This window comes from Trachymyrmex cornetzi, unplaced genomic scaffold (assembly GCF_001594075.2).
Source record: "Trachymyrmex cornetzi isolate Tcor2-1 unplaced genomic scaffold, Tcor1.1 scaffold607, whole genome shotgun sequence".
Lineage (NCBI taxonomy): Eukaryota > Metazoa > Arthropoda > Insecta > Hymenoptera > Formicidae > Trachymyrmex > Trachymyrmex cornetzi.
Genome location: NW_017299923.1, coordinates 669,803 through 696,595, shown reverse-complemented (window position 1 = coordinate 696,595; position 26,793 = coordinate 669,803). Strand labels below are relative to the sequence as shown.

General features: G+C 32.0%; 2 protein-coding genes across 6 annotated transcripts; one reads left to right on the top strand and one right to left on the bottom strand.

Moving 5' to 3' along the window:
* Positions 1-2,110: 2,110 nt before the first annotated feature.
* On the bottom strand, positions 2,111-16,136 carry Marf1 (meiosis regulator and mRNA stability factor 1-like protein). 4 transcript variants are annotated; one of them, XM_018515932.1, is made up of 25 exons: positions 15,924-16,136; positions 15,093-15,455; positions 13,926-14,069; positions 13,560-13,844; positions 12,188-12,354; positions 11,210-11,307; positions 10,921-11,131; positions 10,520-10,682; positions 10,144-10,342; positions 9,978-10,060; positions 9,257-9,391; positions 8,627-8,779; positions 8,138-8,536; positions 7,726-7,901; positions 7,457-7,629; positions 6,989-7,200; positions 6,756-6,906; positions 6,499-6,674; positions 5,245-5,628; positions 4,951-5,154; positions 4,544-4,814; positions 4,069-4,466; positions 3,248-3,340; positions 2,822-3,155; positions 2,111-2,681 (listed from the first exon to the last, which is right to left on the bottom strand). In XM_018515932.1, the coding sequence occupies exons 2-25, from the start codon at positions 15,414-15,416 to the stop codon at positions 2,629-2,631; spliced, it is 4,986 nt and encodes a 1,661-aa protein (XP_018371434.1). In that variant the 5' UTR covers positions 15,417-15,455; positions 15,924-16,136; the 3' UTR covers positions 2,111-2,628. The 4 variants fall into 4 exon arrangements, with proteins under 4 accessions (XP_018371434.1, XP_018371436.1, XP_018371435.1 ...); XM_018515934.1 differs by lacking the exon at positions 8,138-8,536; XM_018515933.1 differs by lacking the exon at positions 15,924-16,136 and having other exon boundaries at positions 2,111-2,703; positions 15,093-15,416.
* Positions 16,137-17,122: 986 nt separating this feature from the next.
* Positions 17,123-24,801, top strand: nudE (Nuclear distribution protein nudE). 2 transcript variants are annotated; one of them, XM_018515937.1, is made up of 8 exons: positions 17,123-17,465; positions 17,655-17,849; positions 18,960-19,250; positions 19,343-19,479; positions 19,542-19,727; positions 20,204-20,322; positions 21,216-21,283; positions 24,244-24,801. In XM_018515937.1, the coding sequence occupies exons 2-8, from the start codon at positions 17,764-17,766 to the stop codon at positions 24,299-24,301; spliced, it is 945 nt and encodes a 314-aa protein (XP_018371439.1). In that variant the 5' UTR covers positions 17,123-17,465; positions 17,655-17,763; the 3' UTR covers positions 24,302-24,801. The 2 variants fall into 2 exon arrangements, with proteins under 2 accessions (XP_018371439.1, XP_018371438.1); XM_018515936.1 differs by lacking the exon at positions 24,244-24,801 and adding an exon at positions 20,719-20,928 and having other exon boundaries at positions 21,216-21,295.
* Positions 24,802-26,793: the final 1,992 nt, after the last annotated feature.

The following is a 26,793-nucleotide window of genomic DNA, read 5'->3' as shown; positions in this document are numbered from 1 at the left end:
CAGAATTTTAATCTCTCATTTGTAATCTCTATAACAATCTTCTGTATCTTATAATGATATATATAAAACCACACAGCGTGCACGCATCGACAGCAAATCTTTGAATATTGCATGAATCAACATCTTTCCTTTTATTTCTTCATTGTACAATATATAAAAAGATTATACCTATTGTACATGTATATCAAATTAATTTATGAAATATTCATTTAGACACGATTCCATCGATGATTTATACATTACAATTTCTTTTGTTTTTTATTACGATAAAATCATCCTATATAATATATATGAATTCTCATTTATACAGTTTTCCTCCGTTTTGACATCATATTTTAACCAGATTACTCATCCGTTATTTAGAATGCCAAAGACAAATTTGAATACACATAAAACTTATTTAGCGTTTAGGCATTTAGAACATAAGACAATCTCGCATGATGTACCATACATGATGGCACACATTTAATACATGAACTTAAAATACTTCCAACTATTTGAATGAATTAAAAGTTTCCTTCTACGGGACACATACGTACAGAAATTTCTTTTTTTAAGCAAATATAAAATACATATAGAATTCATTATTATGCATAAATATACAACACGTAACGAAACCATTTCTTTTAATAGGAATAAATTAACAAAATATTTAAAAAAGTCACTACACGAATACTACACGATCTTCGTAACTACCTAACACCTGACGCTCGACTGTCATACTTAACACGTATCCGCAAATTTTTTAGCGATTCAATGGAGATGAACATTACGTATACCTCTCTCCTCCCTCTCTCTCTCTCTCTCTCTCTCTCTCTCTCTCTCACTCTCACTCACACTTTGTTTTTTTTTTTAAAATAACGTATTACGAGATAAATTGGCAAACTAGTATCGCATAAAAACTTGGAATTCATTGTAGCTATAATCCTACAGTACAATCTAATTGATCTCTCTATGCTGCAAATTATTACACATCCACGTCATATTTACAATGAGCATGGAGTATACATGATTAAAAGTGAGATCCATCACACATTTATTTTTTTCTGTACAATTAAAAAAGACTTGCATTTTTATTATACATCTGATATTACGCATTTAAATATATCGGTAGAACATTATAAAAAAAAGTTCTGTATCAGGCAGAGTCACAAGGGTATACTCCCATCATTGCTCTTCAAATGAAAAAAAAAAAAAACTCAATAGCCGCTACAGAGATATATTCGGTGCAAATGTTTGTCTCGTCTCCTTTTGAATAAAATTACATAATATTTGTCGCCATTTAGTAATTTCTGGACGAATTTGTCTCAATGACCTATGTTAAAATTTCACCTCTCGTCGCGCTATTACATCCTTCCGATTCTGCCATACAATAAGCACTAATCTCAAAACATCGAAGCTTTTTTCATCGATAAAATTATTTTCTCTTTCCTTCGCGTATCGCGAAACTCACATGGCAACATCGTATTATAATCATCCAATTTTACACATCTGTCATCGCTGTATCGCATAATCGCACTTATTCACATGATACATTCGTAAAATTATACATTGAGCAATAAAAAAATGTATCGATATGGTGTGAATGAAGAGAAATTCGTAAGATAATTAACAAGATAAATAACTGAAGGTGCATGATATAGACAAGAGAATTTCGTTTATCTTGTAATTGGCAACAATTATACGTAATTATCTTTTTTGGACATATAGTATGTTATATGAATGCAACTCACATTGTCCTTGGCAATGTGAACGTAAGCAAACCAAAAGAAGCGTTTCTCAACGATAATTTATTTACAAAAGAGAATAGTTAATGTGTATGTGTATATATATATATACTTGATGACTACGGAATCTAGTCTAATGTTCTTCCAATTTCGTTTAACGAATATAAAATAAAAAAAGGAATGGATATAAAAATTATTTTTTCACGATATGTATTGTTAACTAATCGAAACAATCAAGTAAAAATTGATTGTAAATTTGATACAAACACATGAATAAAGATTAAAATAATATCAAATAAGATAGAATGTTAATAAAAGAAAATATTAGATAGGGACATAAAAAAGGTTCAGACATAATTACATATTTCACAAATGTACCGGGTCACGCTTCTTGTGTGTGATTTACCGCGAAAAATTTAATTATTGCCATCCCAAGCTCCCTTCTTGATGTAGTATTTACTATCATCTCGCTTCTTTTTATATCCTATATCACAGTACGAAAAATGCTACATGTTTTCCTAGCCATCAGTACATGTCATTCAGTATAAACGTCGCTCACACATTTCTTATTATGATTCTGATTATACAATCATAATCTACTCGATGTATATTTTCATACTCTTTGAAAATAATTCGTGCTATAATCCTTTCCCTTCAGTTTGCATATACATTTAATCTATATGGATTTGTTGTAAATTTTGAGTATAAATTAAGTATGGTACCTACCACATTCATGGAATAGTATAGGTAATTTAAATCCATTTTAGGTGACAATCTACTGAAGTCCGTTGAAGTCCAAAGCTTTTTGTTATTTCCGTGAAAAAATCGATTACACATAATCTGATTTTGATCCTGAGCTTATCACTTTTTTAATATCTCTCTTTTCCTGCACATTTTCTGCTTATGGCTCGATCGGCTGATTGAATTGGGCCGCCAGACGTCTCTTGCCTTTAACTAGCGAGATAAACATAGTTTCCTGATATTTTAAAGCGAATGAGTATATACATATATATAAATGATTATTTTATAAAACATTAGTTGATATAGAAAAGGGTTTTCTCTCTTTTTTTTTTTTAAATAATGTAACTACTCACAGAGTTTACTAGAAATGCTATGACTGTCGCTGCTCTCATCATCGTCGATAATATTATCCTCACTTTCGGAATTTGCAAGATTGAGATGAGTTCTCACATTGGTGGCAGTCTTTTTCTGATTATCTGCCAATATTTTCTTCTTGGGTGTTAACGATAAAGAAGGAAGAGGCAATTCTGACGGATGTGGTGCCACGACGGACTTATAGTAAGGAGAAGTAGACGGATACAAGGGATTCGCAGCAGCGGGCAATAGATTTTTAGTTGGCGACAACAAGTTCGATATACCGTCGCCAGACAAAATCTGATTCCAACTTGGTAAGATCAACGGGGGAACCTGAAAGGAGACAACGGATTAACAAACTATGTAGAAGAGCAAATAAACAATTTTTTCGTGTGTAAACATATCCAATAAAAAGGAAAATATACCTGTACGTTCGTGGAATGTTCATCTTGCGGATAGGTAAATTTTGTTGGGGACCAGAGCGATGATTTCCAGTGTTCCTCCTTGCATACAATATCCTACAAGAAAATGACAACTCAGTAATTTTAATCAGATGTATTGAGATGAATATTAAGGGAAATTCTAATGTAACAGCTCTAAAAACAGATGACACTTTTATGAATTTTTAAGAAAAAATGTTGATATCCACATAACGTTTTAAGATACGAAGAGGCATTCTTAGATATAAAAAGATTTTGGTTAAGCAACCAGGACTGGAGAGCATGTATTTGAAATACTTTTATTTAACATACAGTATTTACAATAAAAGTATATTTTGTATGTTGTATTTCAGTAGAGCACATGAAATTACGTATTTTGTATTTAAAATCGAAAGATTGAAAATTCAAAATTCAAATACATATCTAGCCCTATGAACAACGTATAAGTAGCGTTTCGAAAAAAGTCGATTTTATATTGCTGTAAAGTTTTTATAGAAATAAAATCGAAATGGCATAATATCAAGAAAACTTCAGAAAAATTTTTTGTTTGATGTTTTGTGATAGATGCTACACTGTACGCCATACATCGCTGGAAATAGTTAACTATTACACGCTATTCAGTATATGTATAATAAAAAATGTAAAAAAAACCAAACTTTTTTATATTCCAAGAGAATGCCTCATTATAACTTAAAAAAGTTTATTTGGATCTTATTAAACTTTGTCCAAAACATTTATAAAAATCACTGTTTTCAGAGCTATTACAATAGGAATCCCCCTTTAATTTTAATTAATTAAAATAATACCTCGGGTGGTGAGTCGGGTTTGGGTGGCGGCGGTGGGAAATTACATTGCATTATCGGTGTGCGCATCAAGCTGTTGAGGAAGCTTTCGCCGCCGCTTTCCGAGACCGGCCAATTAGTTGTGCGTTCTTCCGAACTCGGCAAATTCTTCCAATGCTTATCACAAACCTCCGACCACAGAGTTTTATCGTCCTTCGTTTTCCAAGAATTAATGTTTGTCAACTGATCGATCCATTTCTCGTGATCCATCTGATCGTGATCCATTTGAACGCGAATGCCGAGAGCATTTGAGGCATTTGCGCGACATGAAGAATCACTTTCAAATGAATCGTTGCTGGAATCCGTATCGTGATAAGATGACATCGGTTTATATATTGATGGCAAAAGTATACCGGCGGAAGCTTAAAGAGTGAAAAATTCAAATTAGCAAGATACCGACGAACACATGAAAGAAGTTATACTTCAACTATTTATTTACCGGCTAATTTTTTATTCAAATAGATAATCGCTTCTTTCTTCCGTGTCTCCTTTATCGTTACAGTACAAGGTAAGGCTTGTAAAAGTGCAGTTATTGTTGGAAAACCATACTGTGCAGGTTTACAAGCTATGCCTATAATATTCAAGTATGACGTATCAAACTGTGATAAGTTTAATGAACCACCATAATTCATCATTACGCGATAAAGTTCACAAGCGAAGCAATGCAATGGTGTCAGCTCGATGAATTGTTCGCCGTTTATCACTGTGAACTGTAAGATATATTTGTAAAATATGGTAAACACACGCAAAAATACTCTGAATTATTCAAAGAGCAATTTTAATCAGGCAATAAACGGCAATATGAACAATAATAGATCGCTTCTTTTGTATTAAATTTATACATACTCGAACAACGTTTGCTAGATCTTTTTTAAATTCGTCCAAATTACATGGCTTCATATAATATTGAGAGTATTGTTTTACAAAATCTTTGATAGGCATTCTATGTTGGGGTTGCTCCATTAACACACGTCGGCATTGGAGGGTTCTTTGCTGCAAATGCGATTTATCTACTGTGATGATAGCTGGTCCTGTAGCCAAATCTATGATCTGCGATAAAGGAGAGTCGAAACAGTCAATATTATTAAAGCGTTGCTAATTGTTAGACTTGATTGTACGATGCTGCGTTATTATAGATACCTGAATGGTATCTCCAAGCTTCTGCATAAGCTGCAACATCGAACTGCAACCGTACAATTCAGGACGTAGCATGTAGCCGAAATGACGTAAGAACTTCGGCGCAATACTTGAAACACTTAGGCCACTTCTAGCACGTATCACCAATTTCGATACTTGTTCGGAGAGAACCTTAAGACCCTCTTTCTCAGTTAAAGATATCTGTCTCTCGCCGCCGTTTACTTCCTCGATTTTGACTACATCCGGAATTGCTTCGAACAATTCGATCAGCTTGGTGAATCCGTAATCCGACACGCGACATTGATGGCCGAAGTGATGATGATAGGAAGGTACAAACTTGTTGAATAACATCCTACATTGTGGCGCATGTTGCAGTAATTCAACTACCTGTTAAATTACAAGAATTTATTTTAATAGAGCTCAATAATTATGCGTACAGTTCCTGCAAAAAGTTTGAAATTGGAAATATTATATAAATATTGTATTGTATGAAATATTATATAAACAATATTTATATAGATTGTATTATTAATAATATTTATATTATTAATAATATTTATATTTTCCATATAAAAATGAATACTAAAATTACATATGAAATAGCCGTTGTGTGAATAACATCATGTATTTATTTAATAATACATTTTTATAGTTTATTCATTGCATTTGTTATTTTTTATTGTTATCCTAAAAAATAATTTCAATATTTTGTACAAGTACTTCAAATTCTTGAAATTTAAGCAAAGTTTTATTGTGATTCATATATTAATTTTTCTACATAAATGAATAATGCTTTATTTATAGAACAACTAATATATAAACTACAATCAAAATGTACGTAAATAATTTTGATTATTAGAAGTACCTATACCTATACAAAAAAATTAAATTTGTTATTCTTCTTTTAAGTTGAAGTACTATAATAATAAAATAATAATAAACGCAACAAATAAAGTGTCATTATAAATAAATATATAATATTATTTGCACAACTGTTTTATATGTATATCATTTCAGTATTTATTTTTGTATAGAAAATATAAATATTAATAAATATTTCCAATTTTCATCCTTTTGCAGGAACTGCACAGTTAATACATCTTTAATTCATAGTAATAAATTATTTTATTAAGACCGTAATATGATTGAGTTATTAAAATATTAAAGATCTAGCTTCGACCGTTATAGGCTTAAATATTCTTATTTATTGTTTAATTCATAAGTTTTCTTAAAAAACGCAATTCGCGAATTACGTACCTCCTTAGCGAACAATTTCGTTCGTTCCATTTCTTCAGCAGTCTGTTCGCGTTTGGGGATGGCTATCATCTTATCATTGGCTTCCATAGGAGTTACAACGACCGTATTCTCGGACACTTCACTAAGAATATCTTCGATATTGCATACACCGTAATCCACAATGTCCCATGGTTTTGCTAACAAAAAAAATGTTACATGTTACTGTGATCACCTACCTAAAAAATAAACGCGAATAAATAAATGTTAAGACATCGTACCTATCACTCGTTGATAAACGCTTGGAAATTCCGAGAGTGCCACTTGTTTGCTCGCTTTCGATTTCAGTACTCGTAGTAAATCTGAGGTAAATCTGCGTACTTGAGCACGATGTGACAACGTAACCACACGCTTATTGCCTTCTCCCATTACCTGAAAGAATACACGACGATTCGTGAATCTTTCTGATTTAACATTAATTCACAGCCACTTAATTTACATTGACTTAATTTACTTGGACAGTGTATGTAAGTGCCTCTAGCAGATCTATTAGTTTAGTGAACCCATAATCGGCGACTCTGCACTGTCGTCCGAAGTGATGGTGATACGCCGGTATAAATCGATTGAATGGTAATTGGCAGTGCTTCGCGGTTTTCAGAAGATCGACCAGTTCGCGGCTAAAAAGAGCTAGCTGATTCGCGAGTGGTGGACTCACGCACTTGGTTTCTAAAAAGAGCAACATGTTGATTCTTGAAAAGAAACTTTGATCAATGCACATTTTGTTAACTAATTTTTATAAAAAATATATACATGTGTGTGTGTGTGTGTGTACGCGCGCGCGTGCGTGCAGTATCATATAAAATTCTATAATAGTAAATTATTGTAACAGCTAATTTTACATTATAATGATATAATTATATATATTACTATACATTTTATTGCATTACTATAATTAAAATTATAATTATTATAAAATAATTACCATCATGATTATTTTCATGATCCTTCTTCCCTATCCACACAATGTATTTCACACTGCCGATATCTTGTCTTAATTCGACACATGACAAGCATGATACCAAATGCTCTAAAGGTACACCTTTCTCTACAATTTCTAACTGCTCTTTGAATTCGGCCTCATAACAGTTCGGTAGACTGAAATTATTCAACAGATTGCAATACGTATTTTAAATTAACGTTAGAATTCTTTCGTACTATATATAAAATTTAATATAAATAATAAAAACATACCTTGGCAAGGGTAGAATACCATTGTGCGACGTTAGTAACTGTTGCAAACGAGACTCGAGAAGTTTCAAAGAGATCTTTACATTAGGTAAGGATGCCATTTCTTGTTCCGCCCAACCTTTGTCCGATAATGGTTTCGAGGTATGCATTGTGCAATACGGTAACTTGACTTGTCCATCCTGCAAATGTTGTTCAACATCTTTCATATATATCAAATGTATAATTTTCTATCCACAAAAGAGAGTAGTATATTAACTCAGAATGAATCGCTTTACAATTATGATCAAAGCTTTTCGACAGTAAGAGGAACTATAATGTAGTTCTACCGTCACCGGAAAAGCTCAGACTCGGCTTCTTATTCATCATTTAGCGAATACTAACTACACAGGAAACAACACAGAATACAATCGCGCACCTGTATCGTATTACTAAAACATGGCGACGGTGTGTTTCTATGATCCGGATTGAGCGAGACCATTCTGCCACTCGGATCTTCAGTGATTATGCATACGTCTCTCATCTTGTAAAGTTCTGACACGCTTATAGAAATCATAAATCGGCTCTCATACATCTCGCGGAATTTGAATAATGGTAGTTTGTGTCCCGGGACCTCTTGCAAGAGCAATACGATTTGTGCTCGGATAAGTTGCAAATTTGGTCCACCGATATGAGCGTAAGATATCAAAATGCGCTTGTAGCCTATTTTACGACGGTGCAATTGTGAGATCGCATATTGTGCGTCCGATAATGAAGGTACTTTTACGCTAGCGGCGTAATTACCATCTGATTGTGTAAATAAAGAAATATGACAGCTCTAAAATAGAAAAAAAAAACGTATCTCTACAATAAATTGACCGCACATAAATTATTTTACAATTCTTTCAATAAATAAGTGACCACGTACCGAGATGTGTTCCATGAACACAGACGAAAGAATTCGCTTCATGTCTTTCATATCGATGTTTTGATCTAAATTTGTTACTTGCAATTCGATGGGTATATTAGTGCCATTATTGATGTTATGTCCGACGCGATTATTTACAGGATTAAAAAACTTCTAAAGAAGAAAAGATTAAGAAACAATAGATTAAGTGAAAAGAATAAATTAACACAAAACAATCGGAAAAAAGACCCTGAAAGATCAAGTTGGATCTTTAATGTTTAAATAATTCCGTGTGAATTTATATATTACATATCTAATCCTACAAACTACGAGTTAAATTAAGTTTTTAATAAAATTTAATTAAATTTTTAATAAAAATTAAGAGTTTAATTTTTAATCTTGAAACGCAATCCTAACAGAACTAAAGCAATAATATCACAAATTAAAATAACAATTTTTTTCATATGTTTTATTATTTATACATTTTTTATGTTTTATTATTTATATATGTTTTAAAATAACAATTTCATAATATTAATGCTCATAGGCGATTAGGAACTTTATTTCCGATTTGTTGTATGTTCATATTACGGTCTCAAAAGATTCTGTATTTAATAAATTAACACGTCATAACAATATGCAAAAAAATACCTCTACTTCTTCGTTTTCTGCGTCACTTAGATGCGACCGTGATGTTTGATTATGCTGTCCTGTCCCTTGTAATATATTATTTTCGTAAGGTGATGGTGTTTTATTATTTCGTGTAGAAATCTGCTGTTGCTGATTCTGAAAAAAGGAAAAAGGAAACACTTTTCTAGAGTGTTTACTGAAATCTTGCAAAAAAATTCTGAAAAGTTGTTGCAGTATTTTAAAGGTATTCCCGGTATTTTAGAGATATTTTTATTCAAAATTCAAGAGATTAGAAAAATTTTTAATACACCTTTAAAATCTAATGAAATACGAGCAATGCAAACTATATATTGAAAACAGGAATTCGATAGTATCAGTGAGCTACTCTATTCTGCTGAGTATTGTCTTCTACTGTCACTTTGATTTTTTTCTAAAAATTCACAAAACACAAGAATGTGAATATACGGATGTGTGTCATATTTATTACTAACTAATTGTTAATATTTTACATTATCAAGAAAAATTGGTTAAAAAAACAATGATTTTTTTAGAAAGACAGAATTAAAATTTGAAAATAAAATTCCAAAAATTTTCCTAAATCTCGATAAAATTCTATAAAAATTCCAGATATAATTTTTAGAGATAAAAAGAAAATCCTCTGAAACTTCCAGGTAATAAACACTCTGTTATCTTTTCGTTTCTTTAAATGTGTTAAATGAATAAAATACAATTGTGTTTATACCTGACTGTGCCATGAGCTCTTTTCTCTAGTCGGCGCATCGTACAGCGGAGAAGGACTACGTCGTTTGTACGGATTGGATTGCACTGTTTCAATAATACACAATATTAATCGTCAAACACGAGGCAATCAAAATGACACAGTACATAATTGATTTCATAATTATTACCATTATAACCAAGTGGAACAGCTAATGAATTATATGGCTGCCGTCCTCCAATCCATTCAGAAGCATGAAGAAATGTACCATGTGTACCTCTTATGCGCCTAAGACCTTCAGGAGTGCGAGAAGTTGTGGTAACAGCAACGTTATTGTCCCAAACCTGCGGGACGTGAGTCCGTTTATTTAATATCTTTGACTTCTCTGCCTTAAACAAAAATAAGTAATCGTTTAGAACGTTATAAAAATAAACATTATAGTAAAAAAAATGAGACAATTATAGCAGATTATCAACAAGGTTGAGAGTAAAGAAAATATATCACAGAGAAATATATATATCTAAATATATATGGATAGATTTAAATAATTTTTAAACAAAACTAACTTTATATTGTGGTTCCCATATATGACCATATTGTTGAGGTCCCGCCAGTGGCCATATTATATTTGGTGATTGCACCCTAGTAAGGTCATTGTATGTCCTATTAAAAGATACCTCTCCGCTATTCAGATATGATCTCTCAAAAAATATTGGAGGTTGTATTAACCTGCGAAATATAAAATAAAAATATTAAATTTCCATTACAATTTTGTAGCAAATATAAAATTCATTTAATATTTTGTATCAGATAAGATCAAATTACAAGCTCATAGCCCGAATCAGCAAGGATAAAAATCTACTCGCGACTCTAAGGCTCTTTCTCGGATTATCCATCATTGAAGAAAAACGATATCATGTTAATTCACCAAATAAGAAATTTGAACACAAATTTCACAAAAACTAACCCCGATGGTGGACCATTGATGGGTGCGCAATGGGGATTGAAAGCAGGATAGCCACCCACTACAGAGGATGAGGACTGAACATGTGGAAATTGGAGGGTCCTTTGCCCTAGCACAGAGGCACTCGCAGCATACATTTGTTTAGAGCTACTTTGTTTAGAGTCAGTAACAATTTCCGAATCACTAACTGCCCTACTCCGAGTTATGATACTTCCTGAAAGAATATTATTAATTACAATAAGCTTGGTGATCAAGTCTTACGTCGCTTAAAATTTTACCAGCACAAACGTACCTAGATTTTTGATAATTATGTTTCCTTTCTCCTTCCCGAGATATTTTACAGATATTTTCGATCCAAGAACAAGTTCTCCTTCCATACGCTTCTGAGCCCTACCAAAAATAAAAAAAGAAGAAAAAACAAATTTACATTGTTATTGTATAGTCCGTTAACAAGTAATCTCACTTATAAATGACCTTGATCGCGAGAATGTACCTTGACATCGATCGATTACAACAGTAATTAACAATAAGTAACAATACAAAATTTTAACCTAAATAGAAATGCACGTATAAAATAAACTATGTATTGCATATAAAATAAACATTCCTCGATATTAAGCAGCATAAACTTTTTTGACAATGATGATATTACAACTTACCACAAATAGAAGTAAAACTATCACTCAACATTGCGATATTGAATATTTAAATAAAGAAACAATAAATACTAAATAATAAGATATATATTACTCTGTAGAAAAATTTCACTATAATAAATCCTATTATGTGCTCATAAATATAACAATTAAGTAAATTTATTATACTATATGACGTTCTTTGATATCACTATGTTCGTTACATTACTGTCTGTTATTTCGAATCTTCCCTATTTATGTTTTCATCCCTGCTACATCTGTATATATAATAAAGGAGACATATAAGACCGTTTTTCCTCCTTTTTTTTTTAAACACGTATACCGATCCAATGGTAGAACAGAGAATGCGAAAGGTTGATTTGCACAACATATATGAGCGGGATATTTAAATAAAAGTTAATATAGGATAAGCTAGCAAACGAATAAAGAATGTAAATTTTAATAGTAACTTTCTGATTAATATCTTTATACTATAAAAGATACATATTTCATATCACATTCGATTTACATATTGTTCATAAAATTAATTTAAGAAAAAAAGCAATTGCTTTATATATTTAAAGCAACTTTTATTTCACTATATCTGTGGTAATAAACATTCATAAAATATATACCTGTCTGCAGAACTATGTGACGTAAAGCGTAGAATGGCAGTATTTGACTGGACATCTACCACGCGACCACCGCAATTTTCAGATAATTGCTTAAGACGACGCTTAATGATATTAACATCCGTTTCATTGGGAAGGTTACTAATTAGAAGGTCATAGGATTCATTACCCTGAAAGTGTTAAATTACATTTGTAGGTAAACTGGGAATACACATATGTATACGCGAAAGGCAGATTATGTGACAGTAAATTTTAAAATTATATATATATATATACATATATATATATATGTGTGTGTGTACATAAATACATATACCATGGAAGTGGTAAATTTGTGTTTTGAAAAATCACTGGTCAACTCTATGATATAACTACATTGATAAACGTACTAAAAATTTGAAATTTAAATGCACGTTTCATAAAACTGAAAAATTTAATGTGTCCTCAGTGTCGCTGAATCATTGAAATATATCTTGATTGTGTATATCGCTTATTTGTTAAAATATGTAATGACATAATTCGAAAAACAAAGTTTTCCAGAAAAAAGTTTGAATGTTTTAAATTACTAAAATTTTTGGAATATTAATTTTTTATTATAAATTCAAAAATAAAAGCCCATGTAAACCGACAAAAAATTATTGTGTAACAAGTATATTAGTAAAATAAAAGACTAGACGTTTCGACTTTGGTTTGAGTTCTTGTCGGAATAGAACCGACATAATTAACAAAATAATTATTTTCACTTTATAGGAACAGTAAAATTATCAAAATGAGTAAATTTGGAACGTTGAGAAGAATCAGGAAGACATCGTAATCTAAAGTAATCCAATGACTAAAGATAAAAAAGTTATGAAAACTTAAAGACGAACGTCTTTAGTATTTAGAAGAAATTTTTATTTCTTGACATTAAGTCCATTCTACAATTGCGTAAATACATTGTCGTAAGTCGTTATAGTTGCAACCAATCACAGTAGAATATTCTCCTCATATTCGACTATGATTGATCAATTCTTACAACTATAATCACTTACAACTATGCTTACATAACTATAGAATAGGCTTTAAATTTATGATGTGTTTTTCAGTGGAAACAATGTTCCGAATTGAATAATTTTGATGTTTCTACTGGTTTTCTTATTGTAAAGCAAAAATATTTATTTTCATACGGATGTACGAAGTATGCTACATACAGATACACACAAGACAAAGTAAATTTGGAAATAAAGAATGAGAAAAAGTATACTACGTATACTCTATAAATATTGTTTATTAAATAGATACATATAAAAAGAATGTAGCGTAATTTATAATACTAGCAGCTTGGAATGGAAATTCCCTTGTCAATATTATAGTCGTCACATACCGGTCTTCATACCTTTGGTGGAGGTCTGGACGGCAGTGGTTCCGTGAGCTCCATAAAGTCATAATGTTCATTAGCGCATAATATTAACGCTTCTGAAGTATTCTTTTTATGTAGCAGTATCACATGAATCTTCTTCCTATGACGTAGATCACTGAGATCAGCGGCAAAATTAATATCACCAGATATTAGGATTATGGCTGCCGGGCTACCGTGGATGTCGGCAAACCTTCTAATGGCCTGTTTAAGCTTTTCGTCTGCAGCATTTTTACATGTAGCAGCTACATGTATTAAATTAACCTAACAAATGCAGAATAAGTTATTTGGTAATGAGCGTTGTGTTCCGGAGTTTATCGAAATTATGCCATGAAATTGTTTTACCTGAGCATCATTTAGTTCCTGAATGATTTGGCTATTCTCTTTCTGAACATCACAAACCACTATAAATTCTGCTTCTTTATAACCATCAAAAAATTTATCTCTAATTAGCTGTGTAACTCCTATGGCGGATCTACCTTTAGGAACCTGCAATACAATTATTATTATTTCGTGACAAATCTTATTTCACTGAAATCCATGATTAGAATATTTATTCTCTGTTACTGCACTGGACTACACTAAAATTTTTTGTCGTTGACGTTCGGTAAAGACCGTAATAATGCTTAAGGGTTGATTCCTAAGATCATCTTAAGACAAAAATTCTAGTACCAAAATGTCGACGCTATAATAATTTTTTTAATTATAAGCACTTAAAGTTAGCAAATCATGCCACATAAAGTTTGCACGCTTAGGTGCGATTGGATTTTCTGTAGGATTTTATCTAGAGTTACCATAACTATCTTTTTTTCCTGGACAGTGAACATCATTCTTTTATAGTGTTTGGAAATGTGTGGAAAAATTGTCCAAAGGTATCCCAAATAATTACTACTCATGATTATCCTAGACATCTTTGGAAAATCTCCCTAGATGTTTCCAGATCCCTAAACAAAGAACAAGAAAAAGAGAGCTTTCTGGAAAAAGAGAATGGATGGCAATCCTAGTTGTATCACATCTGAACGCGCAAACTTTAAGCAGTACCATTTCGATAACTTTAAATGCTCATAATTAAAAAATTATTGTAGCCTTGACATTTGGTATGGAAATTTTTGTCTCAAAATAATCTCAGGCATTTACTCTTAAGTATTGTTACGGCCTTTACTGGGCATCCTGTATATCTATAGATCTGTTCTTTCGGGCTAAACTTCTTATGAGGTTAATCTTTTCTTTCTCTCCTCCAAAATGAAAAGAAAAAGAGTTACGATAAACTATGCAAGAGAATATCAGCTAAAAAGAACAAATTATATTTTAGGTACAATAAGTATCCTTTTTAGCGCAACTTTTTGTACAGTTCATTTATTCTCTTTTCCTCCAAGGTAAAAAGAAAAATTTAAAATAAACTGTGCAAGTTTAAAAAAAAAACAGATCATAGTTTAGTCATAGGCCTATTATTTTGATATTAAAACAAGAGAAATTTTCTTTCTTGGAAGAAGAGATTATATAAAGTTCAACCTGACAATTCTCAATGTCCCAAAATACGCCAATGGGTGGAAGATGATTCGATGTACTCGACATCTTAGCTGGGCTATCATAACACAGAAGAGAGCAGTCATGTCTGCAATGGCTGAATGACAAAGAACCGAATGCCTTAGAGTCTATATTAGAACCGCTATTGTTTTCTAATCTAATGTCACACAGCGAACTGTTGGACTCCGAAGAGAAAAACTTTGGCGTAGACAACAGAAGTTGTTGTATCAGTTTCTCATTAAGGCCCTCGATCTCATCATTATCTTCCGCACAGGATGTACGGTAATCAGAAGAGTTCTCGTCAGCCATGTGTTTCACAAGTTTTCTGGTAGGAGTTCAATGTATAGGCTGAAATTAAATGAACAAGTCAAGATTAAACAAAAATATATGACAAAAGAACATACTTAATATAAATAAGTAAAACATTTTTATTTTATTATTCTTATTTGGTCAAAGTGAATACTCGTGCTTAATAATTTGTGTAAATTTTTGCAATTTTCAGTTCATACAAAATTGTATAACACTTTATATCGATAAAATTATATCTGTCTTTAATTTTTAAACGAGACATATTACATGCTGTACAATCGCGTAAACAATTCAATGGTATGTGTAATTAATGATTTTCATAAAAGATGTGTAATTGTAAAGAATGCGGAGAAAGAAAGAGAAATTTGTCAAGAGAACATGTCCTTCTGACAGCAGAAATAAGTTCTTAGCAAATTTTCCTTCGCATTTAAATCGCTACGCGCAAATGCACGTCGATGAGTTTTTGACATAACAAAATGTAGCACGAGGGAACGTTTGGCGCGTTACCTGTGAAATTCAGCCATCGTTCCACCATCACTTCCTATGCAGCATCGAACAAAAACGCGGCAACCGGCACAATAAAATACCTAACAGGTAAAACATTACGATAGGGAATCATAGGCGAGCGCATAATTCGAAAAATTCCATGTCCGAACTCGTCCGTCGGAATCAAGATTGAATCCGCAAGATGTACGTTTCTCGTATAATTTTTCTTCTATTTTACCTTGTGTTTCAATCCTCTCTCTGTCTTTCTCTCTCTCTCTCTCTCTCCTCCTTTATTCCTCTCTGCGTGGCATGAACAAAGAAAAATCTAAGAGCGATCATCTTGGTCTTTTTCATGTAACGCATACTGATACTAGCGTCCATTCTTATGCTCGGGTGGCACCCAGTTGGACACGGCTCAATTGGACACGAGCCACTCACAGCGCTTGAGACTACAAAGCTCCTAGGCATCGGTCGCTGTGATTGGTGTTGTCCAATCGAGCCGTGATCAATCGGGATCACCCTCTTATTAACACGGACTCCTATTTTCTGATTGGTTGTAGAGCGTCGTACGACGCAAATCGGATGCAAGGTGAATCCAGCATAAGCCTTAAGCCTTAATGAATAAGTTAAAAAATAATATTAAAGTTATTTATAATAGACAATAAGTTATTATACGTTGTGAATTATAATAAATAAACATATTAATCATAGATTAATCCCTTTTTTGCTCAGTGAGCGGTTTTTTCCGTTGAACGCAGCCATTTCTATTGGTTATTTCGATCGCCATTTTCGACCTAATTGTCTATAGTCCAATAAGCGCTTAGTATTATTTGTGTATTACTTTGCGCTACTTTGGTATGTCTAGAGCTTTACCCAGCTCTTGTTTAATGTCTATTTCTACTAACATAAATCAACTTTAATTTCGATTCAACTAACTCTTCATCTTTTTCTAGTTTTAAGAATTATAAGAAGAGACAGAGTAAATTAAATAAAGATAAAAATTTATCTAGATTAGTAGAAACGGGCCATATAATTCCGCCATGATGCGAACATCCGTTTGAAAGACCTGTCTCTCTCTTTCTCACACACAGCACACGCGCGCGCGCACACACATTGTAGGTCTGTTCGCGTTGCTTGCACTTTTGGCATTTGACATCTTCGCTTTCTCTCTTTTTAAAGCAAAATATGTATCTATCTCATTTTAAGTGTAAAAATATTTGGGGATTTCATACAACGCGACAGACCTATTGTCAGTGGCATCAGTGCACCATTATATGTTCTGTGAGTGCACCACTGACTTTCCTACGCACACCTATCTACGCGCCTGCTCGTACCTCCTTGGCTTGGCCCCTTGTGCGCCTTGTGGCCAGTGTGACTCAATAACACGGTATTCGATAATGACATTAGCGATACATGCGACTGCGTCTCGCTCCATCTCGCTCGCAGAGTGATTGCCCAAGATCTATTCGTCCACATCGAGAGCGAATTCGAAAAGCGCATTCCCAACTGAATTCGTCCATCCGATTTTCTCGACTCTAAAAATTCTAGAAAATCCTCTACTGTGTGAGTGAGATTCGTGCAAAAATCGTGGAATGCGCCTCCGACATACGCGGGACTAATTATAACGGGCTCAAACTACAATGCTAAACGACACAATACTAAATACATACGTCGCTTGAAATGTTCAGACCTTTCTTAAACATTTCAAGTATCTTCAATTGAGAGATTTGTCATGCTTTTGCCTCCTTGCAGGATGTCAACGTGAGAGAACGATTGTATCTGTAATATCTCAAAGCCGTTAGCAAATCGAGCAACAGCAGTAAGTACACACGCAGCCTTTTCACTGTCGAAAGCAGACACAATGATGGATACAGATCCGCCAGAATTTCTGTCGAAAGACGATGAGATTCAATATTGGATGGATCTTGCGAACCAACTACTTCAAAGGTAGATTGTCTTACTGCTTTTAAGGTCGATTGTGTCCAACGCGCAGTTGAACAACTAGAACATATATTTTACAATTTACATAGAAATATTGGGTGTTTTCCTGCTAGAGACAGAGATAAAATAGTGCCTATATCGTTTAATGTTACATTTAATGTGACATTAAACGATATAGGTGCTATTTCATAAGCACATCCAGTGTTGGCTTTTATTGGCTTCTTTTATTATATAATTATCACGTAACATTGCATACAAGAAAGATGTAATGATTTATTTACTGTATCTCTTGCTGAAAACATCCAATATTAGGTATCAGGATTTAGCTTCGACCATATTCGATATTTCTTTGTTTATTTGATTTAGGTTTATTTTTGTATGAAACTGCCATGGTGTAAATTACAATAGTGTCATCTATTAGGATCAAAATGACGTGATTATCAGGATCAATGATTATCAGAATTGTAAATATATGATTCGATTCTCAATATGTTCTGTGTCATGTGAGTCATAGGTGATATGTCTGGATTTTTCTTTATAGTAATTTTCATAGTTTTTTTTGACAGAGGAATACATTTGAAGGACTTTTTGCAACAGTGGGCTAATCCACATTTTACAAAACAGAAAACATGACCTCTAGTTGAAGTAATGGGAAAAATATATTTTACAAAATGTGGATTAGCCCATTGTTGCTATAAATCTTTCGCTTTACTTAACAAATGTAATAAATACAAATAAAAGTGCCAAGGATTGCAAGAGATCCACATGACATAATGAACAAATAATTTAAAATTAACGCAGAACATATTAAACAATTAATAGAATCAAATGAAAAATGTTACTGTGCCTAAGCTTATTTTATTTTAAAATTATTAATCTTACAATTGATGCAAAATTTTATTGCATTATGTAAATTAAAATATACATATACAAGTTATATTCTTAATTATCTTACTTAATGATTGAACAATGAATCATTACTTTGCATTTCACGTAAATTTTGGATGATTTGTTGGAGGATGTTATTCTTTGTGCATAATAGATATGTAATAAAACCAATTATAGTGATTTCTCTTTAAAGTAAAAGAGTTGAAAATAATGTTTATTAATATCCAGGAAAGATGACGTTGAGAGGGAACTAGAAGAATTCCAAGAGAATTCACAGATGCTGGAGAAAGAGCTGGAGACCTCTCTAGAACAAGCAGAAAAAACGAATAGAGAATTGAGGCAGAGAAACACGAGACTCGCCACAGAAGTCGAACAACTGAGAACGCGACTAGATCAACAGTCTACGGATTGCGCCATGTTCCAGGGAAAGGCACAAGATTTACAACAACAACACGAGCACTTACTGAAGTATATTAGAGAACTCGAACAAAAGAATGACGATTTGGAAAGAGCACACAGGTACTTGATATTTTCTCAATTGATACTAAACTGATAATAACTGATCGTTAACAATTTAATGGTTAATAAAAACTACGTTATTTCTCTTGTAGGATAAATAGGGTCACGGAAGAAGAAATAGAAGCTAAGTTTAATTTAGCTATAGAAAAGAATGCCTTGCTCGAATCCGAACTCGATGAAAAAGAAGGCCTAAAAGTCATAGTGCAAAGATTAATGGACGAAGTTAGAGGTAATTGATAATTTTTTCTTTCAACACTTTACAACGATAGCTAATATTCTATGGTATTTTAGATTTGAAGCAGGAGATACAAGTACATGAAAGACATCACGCCGACAATAACAAGTTGTCTGTTGAAAGAGTTCGTAGCATCGTTGATAGTAATAAGCTACAGGCTGAATTGGAGTCGAATTCACCCGCTAGCCAAATAGTCTCACAAACCATACCTCAGAATAATACGACGACTTCACCGATAAAAAGTAGGTTGTACAAAACTTTTGTTAAGGCAAAGTATTTTTTCCACTTTGCATCGAGAGGATAATCGTCAAAATTGATAAATATCACAAATCATGCGGACGTCAAAAAGTGCAAATGGTTAAGAAAATGAAAATATGTACTGCATACAATAAACGTTACTAATTGTTATTATTAAGAATTGGTTAAACTACAATCTCTTCTGTATTTTATTCGCTATTTATCTTGAGATATTCAACTATTTAACAATTTGTAAAATTAAAAAGAGATCACAGCAATAGATGTGCAGGATGCATTGATGTAACTAAATAAATATTTTTAATAGTATTTTCTTTTTCTTTGTTTCGGCTTCTCCAAAAAATCTGGACACAAATTAAAATTATATATATCTAACCACAAATTTATCAAAAATTTATAAATAGAAATTTATTTGGTCACAATAATTACAAGTCATTAATTTGACTTTTGTGTTTTTCGCTAGTTGGACACGGGATGGTAGGAGGTGTTATTGGGAATAACAATAACAATAGCCAACCATTACCACCCTGCACTAGAATACTAGCAATGAACATGATCGGTGACCTTATGCGAAAAGTCGGGGTAAGCATATACAATATATCTTGAATATTTTCTTTACTACACACCTATAGTTTTCTAAGCTTGAAGCATGGCTTGTATGTCTTTCCGTATCTTTGTACACATAACGTAAATTATATCTTTTATACATACATATAAAATTGCTATGTATGAATTTAATAGTACAAAGCAATTGTCTGTGTAAATACGAATTTTTTTAAGTTTTTATTAATTTTTCTAGTAAAGTACTCGTTAAAAAATTACATTACATCACAATTAAATTGACAAAACATATTATTATGTGTATATACGTAATATACAATTAATATGTAAGTATTTCCTATGCATTGTAAGTAAGTCGGACTTGATTTGCACTTGGAATAGATGGGAGTTAGTGTGATGTAGTTGGCATTTTGGTAGCTTGACAGGTGGGTCTGTATGGGCTGTAGGAGAATAAAATGCACTTGTCCGAGTGAACAAATATCGAATACCACCTCGTCTACTGGCCTATCGGCGGCCCAGACTCACGTGTCTACTCAGTGTATAAGGCAACAACCTAGACCGACCGCGTGCAGATCTTCGTCATGATTTCTCCATCGTTAAATTATTTTGCATCTCCTTAAAGAGCAGGTCTCGATATTTTATTTTCTCGTTATTACAAACGCTTTTGGTTATCCACGTTAATCATCCTGGCTTATGCATTGCCGAACATTTCATGCCTGCACTTAATCAAAACAATAATTCTATGTGATATATTATATATTCTAATATCTGTTAATCCAACATTTGTCACAACATTTATCGCAATCTTGTCAATATAACACTTGTACTTAACAACACTTGTACTTGTCTATTATAGCTCTGAAGGTATTCTTAAAAAGTAGCATATCTCTAATCATAATTATACTTTTCTACAGGCGTTGGAGAACAAGCTGAACACGTGCAGAAATGCATTCCGAGAAGATCAAGTTCGCGATCTCTACAGGTAACACAACAGTCACGTTTTAATCAAATTGCGTTGTTATACTCTTATTCTATCGTGCACTGTACTCACAAGTAAATGTCATGCATCCATCTTACGGTAGATCTTTCTCTTTTTATTTTGTCGTTAATTAATCTCGAAAGCACGTTTCTCGACAAATCTCGAAATTCCGAACAAAATCGCACGAAATCATACATGTACATGATATACTTACTGACTTGATCGTACTTATTGTTAGTATAACAATGTTGGTTGTGTTTCTATCGATTATGCTTATTATGATCAGCGCCAAGACGTCCAATTTCTATATATTTAAGGCTTTTTACGCAATATTATGTAGTACTGATTTTTTTAGCTTAGAAGATTGAGATATTTTACATAGATAGACGCGCGGCTCTTCCATTTGATAGACTACTGCCTTTATTATATAGCAAAGATTCTTTATTTTAATTAAATTTACACAACTAATTTTCTTTTCGTCATTATATTTATCTCGTCTTGTTCAGTCACGATTATTTATAGTATCAAGTATGTTACTTCTTTTTATACATAGGAAGTTTATAGCTTGTCTGCTTATGCTTCTTAGGCAATTGTTAAAATTAAGTGTACGAGTGATTAATGACAATGGCATAGGTTTAGTTTCATTAGTGTATTTCCTAAACCCTGTTGTGTCATGCTTGAGTATGTTCAAAAATAAATATGTCATTATTTATTGGAAATTACATCTAAATTTTGTTCAAATTGCTAACTCTTTTTTTGATCAAATTCAATAATTTTTTTTTAATTAAATACTTATTTACGTACGCGTTTATTTCCCGCGATAAATATGTACAGTAATTCTTCATACTTACATTGCGTGCACGTGAAATCTCGATGCAAAGTGCAATAGACACATTTCCCTCAATGTGTTCGAATTTGTACATACTTGTATAAATTAGAACACAAAGTACTTAGCTGTTAAAATGCATATATACGATAATATACGCGCGCGTACATAGTCTCTCATAATTCTCACAACCACAATTCGTGTTGGTCCATTGGAGATGTTTTACAAAGATATAATAGACACGATAGCACATCTTACACAAGGCTTGCTTGTCTTGCCAGCAGACAATTGTTACGCGAAATTCGACTAGAAATTCGTTAAAAGAAAAACGAATGAGCCGTTATAATTGTAAAATACACAAATGACAAATTTTATATAATTAGCGCAACCGCTACATTTTTCACGCGCGTGTAGAGAAATATTCATCAAAGTACAAAAATTGAAATTGTGAAAAACTATGCTAATAGGAATAAATACGACCGTGTAAATGATACACATATGTAAGAATGCCAATAATCGGTCAAAATTAGACGTTATAAATACATTATATATATATTCTTAATTTTTTAAATTTTAATTATCTCAGATATGACTGTGTGCTGAATCGTTCGGACATTAACCACAATCGATCTGAGACGCTAATAATTATTTCATAGATAGGAATGTCCGAATATTTCGGCGCCTTATCGTATTTACATTATTAGCGTCTCAGATCGATTGTGATTAGTGTCCGAATGTTTCGGCGCACAGTCACATCTGAGATAATTAAAATTTTAAAAATTAAGAATATATACTGTGGTAATAAGCTACATAATTCTTAAATTTAGCGATAATATATGTATGTACATATTGTATATAGACGCTAAGCGTCAGGGCATGTGCAGTTACATTAAGAATTTATTCGGCTCTGTAAAATAAAAATGTGATGTGATTTAAACGGTTTCGAAATAGCGTTCGCATACATCATAAACTATCGTAAAGGATGCTTTTTTTTATTTACTGCCATATTGTGTCATAGGCCAAAGTTCATAGTCAATTATATTTTAAGATTGTCTTAAATAGTCTTAAGATGTCATAAACCAACATACAGAAACAACCGTACTAGCATCTTAAGACATTACTTAAGATGCTTAAAATAAGAAGCGACTACAAATACCGGCCACGGTCTAGGCCAACAAGAGATTATTATTTGTGACTCAATCCATAAAGAAAAAACATCAATGTAGAAAATATCACATGTACCGCACAAAATACGAAATAATACACACTTGTGAGTCCCTCCTTGCATGAATAGCTATTAATTTTATATTGCATCCTTGCACATATTGCATCTTTTGTCATGTGGTAAAGAGAGAGAGAGATGTCATTAATGTCATGTTTTCTCTAAATATGTGTTAAATTAATTTCGAGATATTTCCGATTGTGATATTTGACAAGTCTATGCATAGATTTTGAATCATTAAATATTCACTGTCGCAAATTCTCGTTCGATGTATTCTTTTATTTCTTCAAGGATGTATTACATATATTCAAAAAATAAAAAAATTATGAAAACATTATTGTAGTAATAAAACGAAAAAATTTAGCGACGATTTAGAACCTAGATAAAAAATTGTTGCAATAAGTAGTCTGTTTTTCATCTTTCCAATGGAAATGTATAGAAATGTATTGTAAAATAATAACAAAAATCTATATTAAATTTTTTAATATTACTTTAACTATTCAAGATGATTTATACAGTTTTATTGCGATGGAGAGATTAGTTCTGTGTGTAAATAAGCAAAATTTATTTACTTATTTATTTAACAAAACGATTAATTTCTGCATTACAATGAAAATTTGTATAAATCATCTTAAAAAGTAGTTGTACAAAAAATTCAGATTTTTGTCATTATTTAAAAAATGTTAACGTTATATAACAAATAATAATACCAAGTAAATAAACTATAAAGTAAATAAATTATAAAAATGTGTCGTTCAATAAAAATAGAATGTTATAGACATAACTTTCATATGTATATAGTTTATTTAAAGTATAAAAATTAACACATTAAAATGTAAAAATGAGTGATACATCCTTAAAGCATTAGAAATAAACGCAAGCTATAACAAAAGATTATTGCGTCTGTTAAATTAGAGCTAGACGACAGGTCCGAAGCCCAGCCACAGGAAACAACAACCACATTCGATTATAAGCGAATTTAATGGAAAGGACATAATGTCGCAGCGATATGTTCGCACGTCCCGTTGCGATTCCAATGTTAATATTAGTTGGAAATTTCTTTTATGACGGACTTCTGTTCAAGTTTCATTAAGTTAGCCGCTAAGAAAGTTCATGCAAGATTGCGGAAGGCAATCGCCGTGTTTCAACGTCAAGAAATCGTTTCTGATTTACGGAGACACGAGAGATGGTAGATTCTTATATATATATTCCTCTCGACTATGTATAGATTTTCCCAATAGCGATGTTCCATATTACCTCGACAATATTTGTCGCGATATCTTGCTAGAAAACATCGCGCAGAATAATTATAGCGGCAAGTCGATGAATCATCGCTGTAAAAAATATCCATTTGCTCCAAGTATGAGATAGGTGTCGAATGGTTGCTGTAATTATTGCGAGCGATATTTTTTTAACAATATCGACAAATAGAAAATACGACATCGTCGCCCAGCCGTACTATGATATAGTCCGTTTTTTTACACAAGTAAAAGATATATTTTATTATAAAAAAAAAAATAGAAAACCTAGTGATTGCAAAAAGTAATTCGTATATGGGAGACATACATCTTTAAAAAAAAACTTTATTTTTAGAAAGTAAACATTAATTAGCAATTTATTAACAAAGAATAAAATAGATTGTGTATTTCTCAAAATTATTTTACCTAAAAAGATGTAATAATCAAAACATATTTATGTAATAATAAGTAAATATATATAAATTATATAATAAGTAAAAAATTGCATTATTTGGACAAAAAATATTCGTACAGTCGAAAATTTAGCTTCTTAAAATCATGAACACGATTATTTTCGCAAAGCTCTTTCGTTTGTATTAGGAGAGAATATACTCATTGTTAATAAAATGCTAATTAACGTTGTTTTTTTCTACAAATAAGGCTTTTTAAATCTTCCTTTTTAAACGTATGAATACATATATTGCATTCACTGTATTTATAAACTTGTTGCAGTAACAACTGAAGATATATTGAAAAAGTCCAATGTATTTTCAGTTATTACAACGACAGGTTGTTCAGAAATTGAAGAATCGACCTCTCTATGTAGTATATGCTAACGTTCAAGCCTTTTACGCTAAATTAATAGAATGAATATATATGATCGCTACGCGTGTGGCAACGTATAACCGATGATTAATTGTCATGTAAATATAACAGAAGGTAACGAAATAAAAGTAACAAAGTATCGTTACTTGTAATATCTGAGTATTTATAACAATATCTGAATCAGGTACTCTTTTTCTCTTCTCAATCGCGCTAAGACGTTTTGTGATTTCCTTTTTCGACTGCGCGACACTACAAAAGTCATATAAAAGGAGAAAATTTGTAAATGTACGCATACGAGGGCTTGAGGCAATAGGATATTAAGCCACGCAAAAATCTCAGCCTGTGCTCTTTAACGTAACTAGAATATTTAGGTCCAGCAGATGACCCTGGAACATCTTTCTAATTTTCAAATAGTATAACGATTTTTAATAATTTTATGTTTCACAATCTCATTTTTCACAATTTTGTTCTAATCATATAGACTAATTATTGTATATTATATTTATATTAAGTTTAAGTATTGCAATTTTCAAAGAAAATAAATTTAATAATTAAAAAATTTAGTACTTTTCAAAGATCCATATGTTCCAGAGCCACAAAACCGTGTTCCTGTAATAGGTTAATCGAAATCGATATAGTCTCGACAAAAGGAATCTTGTAATTACGCCAGGAATGATATAAAAGGACAAGTGTAGATATTGTATAATAGTTTACTCTCGTACGATTTGTGGAATTCCTTTAAACTGTCCTCGTGACTTGCCGTATTATTGCCTCAAGTACTTTGTCTTAAATTTTAAATATTAAGTGGTAGTGAATCATGGAAAATTATTTATTAAAAACGTAATATTTGTGACGTTTGTAGATAATTATATAAATAATAAATAATTTATGAACTTAATAACGCCGTAGGGTATAGTATAATTTGTATTTACCGTTGTCTATAAAATTAGCAGATATCTTGTAAAAATGTGTACTTTTTAGTATTTTAAACGTTATTATTTCTAGATGTAATTCTTCTATTTTTTAAATATTACAATATAATATAAAATTCCATAATTTGAAAATTATCTTTTTTGCGCTGAACGATTAGATAGATTCTAATAGATATGTATACATACGTTTATTATAACAAAGGCTAGCAAAATGCAATTGCGTCGAGTTTATATCTAAAGTTTAGTTCTTTAAACTGCATTACGAAAAAAAGAATTATCGGCAACGACAAAAAATTGTTACCCTGAATAGAAAATCATAATCGAATTGTATTATTGTATTATTGAGAATGTGAATTTCATTCAATAAATATCTTAATCAAAATTCATCGATGCACATGTTTGTGTTTGTATAAATCGAACCGTTTCACAGGAGACTTGACGGGCGGAAATCAGATAAAGCAAAGATAAAA